Source organism: Oryctolagus cuniculus, chromosome 3 (assembly GCF_051225735.1).
Source record: "Oryctolagus cuniculus isolate XC-2025 breed Fujian yellow rabbit chromosome 3, ASM5122573v1, whole genome shotgun sequence".
Classification (NCBI taxonomy): domain Eukaryota; kingdom Metazoa; phylum Chordata; class Mammalia; order Lagomorpha; family Leporidae; genus Oryctolagus; species Oryctolagus cuniculus.
Window position 1 is genome coordinate 6,493,689 of NC_142869.1, and position 6,574 is coordinate 6,500,262.

At 59.6% G+C, this 6,574-nt stretch overlaps 1 protein-coding gene across 1 annotated transcript; it reads right to left on the bottom strand.

The window, feature by feature from the left end:
• Positions 1-2,236: 2,236 nt before the first annotated feature.
• NEU2 (neuraminidase 2) lies at positions 2,237-5,798 on the bottom strand. Its single transcript, XM_017337538.4, has 3 exons — positions 5,598-5,798; positions 3,754-4,705; positions 2,237-3,268 (listed from the first exon to the last, which is right to left on the bottom strand). The coding sequence occupies exons 1-2, from the start codon at positions 5,796-5,798 to the stop codon at positions 3,761-3,763; spliced, it is 1,146 nt and encodes a 381-aa protein (XP_017193027.3). The 3' UTR covers positions 2,237-3,268; positions 3,754-3,760.
• Positions 5,799-6,574: the final 776 nt, after the last annotated feature.

Sequence of the window (6,574 nt, forward strand, 5' to 3'; positions counted from 1 at the left end):
TTTACTGAGACACAGTGCACGCACGGCCAGGCACAGCAATCTTGGGTGTGCGGCTCACTGATCTCTCACACGTGGAATCACCCGCACGACCCACATGGAGCCCAGGCCAACCAACAGCACACTTCCAGCACCCAGGAGTCTCCCTCTCACCCTCTCCCAGCCAGCAGCTGAAGTGGCCACTACCCCGACGGATACACCCTGGACAAGCTTTGCCTATCCTTGAACCTGAAACAGATACTCCTGTGAAGCATAGACCGTTTTGGCTTCTCTCACTCAGTATAATGCCCCCAAATCATCTGGCTGCGGTGGGCCGCCGTGCTCCGTTCTTGTAGCAGCCCGCGGCGCGAACGTCCCCTAGTTCAGCTGTGTGTTGCGTCTCTGATCCACTCTTGGGCTGTTTCCAGGCAGGACCGTCCTGAACGAGGCTGCTCTTGTCAGATCTCTGCGTTCAGCTCTCTCGAGTCCACGCTTGGAATGCGTTTCTGGGTCATGAGGGATTTAGATGTCTGCTCTCCCGAGCACTTGTAGCACTCGCTCTCCCTCCAGATGAGAGGGGGTCCAGTGGCTTCACATCCTTGTGGATATTTGCCATGATCCATGTTTCTCACCTTAGTCACTGGAGTGACTCAGCGTCTTGTGAGTTTCATTTGCTTTTCCCTGATGACTAATGGTGCTGAGTAATTTTCATGTGCGTTTCGCAGCCTTTGTCAGATCCTCCAGTGTGAAATTCCTGTTCAAGGTCTTGCCCATTTTCTTTCGGTTTTCCTTTTCTTATTAATTTGTAGGAGCTCTTTACATATGCTGAATACAAGTCCTTTGGCAGATGTACATATTACAAACACTCAACCCATGACTTCTCTCTTCACTCCCTCAATGGTATCCTTTGATAAGATCACTTCAGCTTTAATCAAATCAAAATTTTTTTTCAACATTCAAATCAGAAGACCTTGGCCTCTGCATATCATTAAGATTAGGAAGAACTTTATAGATCTTCTGTGCCAGTGCTTTCTTTTTTAAAGATTTATTTATTTGAGAGGCAGAGTTGCACAGTTACAGAGAGAGGGACAGAGGTCTTCCATCCACTGGTTCACTCTCCAATGGCTGCAATGGCCAGAGCTGAGCCAATACGAAGCCAGGAGCAAGGAGATTTTTCTGGGTCTCCCACACAGCTGTCAGGGGCCCAAGCACTTGGGCCATCTTCCACTGCTTTCCCAGGCCATTAGCAGGGAGCTGGATCGGAAGTGGAGCACCCAGGACTCTAACCAGCACCCATATGGGATGCTGGTACCCAGGTAGCAGCTTCCTTCTGTTCATTAGAAGAATTGAGAAGAGTTTTTGGGGGCAAGTATCCCTGGCTGGGCCTCACCCCCATATTCCGAATCCATTGATGAAGGCTGGAGCCCAGACACTAGAATTATTTAAAAACTCCCCCAGAGAATTCCAAGACACACTCGGAGCTGTGAACGCAGACGGTGAGCCACACTCTGCTCAGCTGGCAGTGCCCGGGTGCCCCATGCTGCTCCCCACTCCCTGCATCCGCCGCAGATGGCTGGCTCTGCCTGGGGAGCCAGTGGCTGCCAGCCCCCCAGAACAGTCCTCGCTCTGTCTGTCTGGGACAGTTCTGGCTAGTGCCTGCTGTCCTGATGGAATTATGCCCAGCACCTCCCGTCACTCTGAAGGGCACCCCAGCATGGACAGTGCACTAGGGCCGCCCACCCCGGAGCCCCTGGCGGGGGGGTGTCCCTGCAGACAGGCCGCGTCCTCACCCTCCTGGACTCAGCCTCTTCTCCCTCCCTCTGCCAGCTCCCCTTGAATCATTCTGGAAGACACCAGGTGGGCATCCCCCAAGCAGAGGGGCCTTCCCAGGACTCCACATGGAAAAGCAGTGCCCTGAAACCAGGCCAGGGCCAGGGACCCCTCCAGGAACCCAGCAACGCCTCCAGCTCCTCACACTTTAAAATTCTACTTAAACACCCGTCCATGCGGAGATGGCTGCAAGAGCCATGACTGGTCCTTGATGTCTCTGACTGGGGGCCTTCCAGAGGGTTGTGTTGACTGACAGAGGGACACGTGACCAAGGGACATGTGACCGAGGTCCCCGAACAGCCCCAGGGGTGAGAGAGGTGCCCACCCCCCCCCACCCATGCTAGGCTCCCTCTCGAGATGCCAGCCCACCCCCCGAGCAAAGAACAGCCTTCTTTTTTTTAAAAGTTATTTATTTATTTATTTATCTATTTATTTATTTATTTATTTGCAAGGCAGAGTTACAGAGAAGCAGAGGCAGAGAGACAGAGAGAGAGAGAATCTTCCATCCACTGGTTCAATCCCCAAATAGCCACAACAGCCAGAGCTGAGCTGATCTGAAGCCAGGAGCCAGGAGCTTCTTCCAGGTCTCCCATGTGGGTCCTGGGGCCCAAGTACTTGGGCTACCCTCCGCTGCTTTCCCAGGCGCATTAGCAGGGAGCTGGATCGGAATTGGAGCAGCCGGGACACGAACTCGTGCCCATGTGGGATGCTGGCACTGCAGGTGGCGGTTTTATTCCCTATGCCACAGCGCCAGCCCTGTCCCTGTTCTTTCTTACAGGAAGGCCAGCACAGTACCCCTCCCCACTCCAGCTCTGTGTGGCTCTCAGGTCACCAAAGATCCCGTGTCCCAGTGCAGGTCTGCACACAGACACAGGACAACCTCGACCCTCCCACCTCTGCTGTTCTGAACTCTCAGGTCCACTGGGCTTCTCTCCCACCTTGGCTACCTCATGGCTACAAAAGAACTTGCGATGGCTACAGTGGGCTGCACGGTGGCCCCCACAGCTAAGTGCTGGTGCTGAGCCCCAGCGTCTGTGAACGTGGCCATATTTGGAGAAAGGGCCTTGCAGATCTCGAGGGGTGGAATCAGCCTGGATTATTGGCGAGGGCCCCAGGTGCAGTGACACGGGTCCTATGGGAGGCAGAAGGGAGAACCAAGGGGGCAGGGCTGTGGGAAGACGCAGGCAGGGACCAGAGTGACGCAGCGGGAGACCCCGGGAGCCGGATCGTGAGGAAGGATCTCCCCGCAGCCTTTGGAGGGAGCAGCCCCCACAGCTTGACTTCAGATTGCAGCCTCCAGCGCTGGGCAGGAATGCTGTTCTGTAGCTTTAGGCCGCAACCGCAAGGGTGTGGTGTTTGCCGCACGGGTCCTGGTAGAGGCAGTGACTTGAGCTGGCTTCGTTGTCCCAGGCCCGGCTTCTCTCTCTCTCTCTCTGCAAAGCCGTTCCCCGGTGTGTCTGCTCTGCAACATCAGCGTAGACACACAGACATGAGGACACACAAAGACCCACACCCATGAGCACACAGACACATAGAGGTACATGCATGTACAAACCCACGGACAAGGGACACAAACGTGAAGACTCACACACAAAGATACGTAGACACACAGACACATGCACGCACATAGACACGCAGGCGCACACACACACGCCTCTTGGGGTGTTCCCATCTTGGGTGAAGCCATTCCCCAGGAACCTGTGAGCATCTCCGGAGGAGGCTGGACTGGCTCGGGGGCTGGGGCGTGGGGGACCAGGCCGGCGGAGCGGTGCAGAGGGCAGCCCAGGGGAAGAGCTCCCCACCTTTCAGGGGGGGCCCACGGGGAGCCGGCCTCCTGAGGCTTCTCGGCTGACAGCAGCAGTGCTGGAGAGGGGGCAGGGCTGGGAAGCGAGCCTCCGTAGCCACTGAAGGAAGGGTCAGTGAGGGGACCGACCTGCGTGCACTCACCGTGGGCTCACTCGGACTCAGCCGTAGCCGCGACCGCGGTCGGGAAGGCCTGCTTCAGCGTGAACAGTAGGAAGACCACCTCCTCGTAATTCTTGGCCTCGTACAGACACCCAAACAGAGGCGAGCCGTCGGGCCCGGGCCCCATGCTCTGCAGGTCCGAGTAGGCGCAGCTGCCCGTGGCCAGCAGCGTGGGCTGCGACCAGGTCTCGGGGTTGGGCGGCTGCTGGTTGAGGTACGCGCCCAGGTTGGACCTCTGCTGGGAGTCGGTGGGGTGGGTGTAGAGCAGCCACCTCCCCCGGCGTTGAGGCCCCGCCGTGGGGCTGGGGAAGCTGACCACGCTCCCGTGGCAGCCGTGGGGGGGTTCCACGAGCGCCTTCACGGCCTGGGCCTCCTGAAAATCGAGCCCACCGTTGGTGCTCTGGGCCTGGACCCTGGAGCCCTGTGGGCTTCTGGCGTTGAGATACAGCAGCCTCTGCCCCCCCGCCCTGACTTCTGCCACCTGGCACTCCAGGGTCTGTGGGGCCACAAAGTTCCCCGTGTTCCACGTGCGCCCGTTGTCCTGGCTGAGGAAGCAGAAGGCGTAGGGGGAAGGGTGCGGGAGGTCGGGCAGGTTCCGGTAGGCGTAGGCGGGCACCACCAAGCTGCCACTGCGCAGCTGCAGGCAGTGCCCGGGGCCCACGGCAAAGGTGGCCCATGCGCTGTGGGCCTGGCCAATGACGGAGCTGGTGAGGTCTGTGGCCTGGCTCCAGGTCCTCCCGTGGTCGGAGCTGGTGACGTGGCACAGCCGTGTCTTGTTGACTTTGCTGTGGAGCTGGTGGTACTCAGAGACCTGTCCCGGGATGGCGATGAAGAACAGGAAGAGAGTCCCCGTCTTCGCGTCATACAGGGGACAGGGGTTCATGGACCGGTGGCCCTCCAGCTGCGCCTGGGCCACCACCTCCTGAGCGTGCCACTGTGTGTAAGGAGAGAGAAAGGAGAAGCACAGCTTTGGAGCCACCCCAGACGGCAAGCGGAGCTGCCCCCCACACCAAGGGGGGCCAGGAGCCGGCAGCCGCGTCTCGGCGGTCACTGGGACTGCTTCGCCCCCCAACTCCTGTCCAGCTCCTGGGGTGACTGCTGCCCCCCAAGGTCGCCTGCTCTCCGCTAGAATGGCTCCCTGCCTCCCCCTCCCTTCCCATCGGCCGCATTTACAGAGCACCCGCACCAGGCCGCGCCACAGCAATGACCCAGCCCTGGCCATTCCCTACTTCCCGTCCACGCACCAGTCCCATCCAGCTTGCTGTCCTTGGGAAGTGAAGCCCTAGCAAGGGGCAGTGACAGCCTAAGCCATGTCACCTCCCATCATCCACACATCACACTCTTGGGGTGCAGCCCTGGACACTGGGGACTCACAGTCAGCTCCCATAATCCCCAGGCCCATGACGTCTGCCCTGCAGCTCTGCCGTCTGTCGCCCCCTCCACTGACAGCTCAGCCCCAACGGGCACCTGCCCAGCCTGACCGCCCCAACCTCCCCTGCTGCTCCCTCGCCCCGGGGACAGCGTTGGTAGCTCCAGCCGGAGATGGATGGCCCTGGGTAGGGCAGGTGAGTCCCCAAGGCCGCCACTCTGCTGAGTGGCGCACAGAACTTGGGCCCAGGTCCATCTCTTTCAGGGTCGTGCTGATAACGGTCAAAGCCCTTCAAACAGCGTAAGTGATCTCGGGCATCTTCATCAAGATAGCCACCAGGTCTTCGAGCTGGAACTTCAGGTTGCAGCCAATCGCCCAACCCCTGCCTCTCAGGTTCCTCACGCACACGCGCATGCGCACGCGCACACGCACACGCGCGCGGGCCGTCCTGCCTCACCTGCACCCGGTGGGTGGCTGCATCGTAGTCTCCCCGGCGCAGCACGATCAACTCGGCGTGCTCATCCGTCTTGCTCCCCCGCCTCTCCACGAAGGCCAGCAGCGTCTTCTGCTGGGGCAGGAAGAGCAGAGCCGGGATCCTGTAGGTGTGGCTTCCCAGCTGGAACAAGGTCTCCCTCTGCAGGACCGGGCAGGTGGCCATGGGGCTGAAGGCAGAGACAGGAAGAGGAGACAAGTCACCCACAGTCACACCTGAGGCGGAGCCGGAGATGTCCACCAAGACGGGGGTCCCTGACCGCTCCCCTGCACCACCACCGCGGGCTGACCCAGGTCCGGGCAGCCTGGCCACCCCCACTGGGGACTCCCTCCTTCTGATGTCCCCGCTGGTGCCTCCCGTGGGGCTGACAGCACCCAGTCTGTGAGCCGTCAGCAGGGAGCATTTGCAAAAGTCTATGTTGTATTGGATTTTTATTTCATGAGTTAATCCCCTTTCAACAGATTTGGGATAACCTGCAGCTGCTTTTGCCGAACTCCACACACCAACCAGCTGCTCAGCCCGGCTAGGACAGCAGCGTTTTCGACAGCATCCCACAGCTGCCAGGGGCGGCACCTGGGAGCTTTTACTAGCTCCTCCACAGCCCTAGAGGGTTGTTTTAGGGGGACAAAAATCCCCGGTTCTCAAGCCTCTGCTGCCCGGGACGCGGGGGCTCAGGCTCAGTAGCGCCCCCTCCCCTGTGGGCGTCACCTAGGGGCACAGAGCGGGGGTGACAGAGGCCCCTGGTGGTTCAGTGGAGCTGGGAAGAGCCCCCAGAGGCGTGAGAAAGTAAAGATGAAACACTGAGTATTTGCGTCAGAAGGGTAGGGAGGAGTGGAGCACCCTTAGCAACAGGGAATGACAGTGGTGTCCCGTACAGGGTGACCGACGCCCAGCTGTAGGGAGGGCTGCCCCCCAAGTCACCCCCGCTTGTCAGGAGCAGC

What these genes read in the sequence shown, in the direction of transcription:
- NEU2 (XM_017337538.4), bottom strand. Translation starts at nt 5,798, where the DNA reads ATGGCCACCTGCCCGGTCCTGCAGAGGGAGACCTTGTTCCAGCTGGGA. An exon ending in CAGCCACCCACCGGGTGCAG is followed by an intron (nt 4,706 to 5,597) that starts GTGAGGCAGGAC and finishes CCTTACACACAG; the next exon opens with TGGCACGCTCAGGAGGTGGT.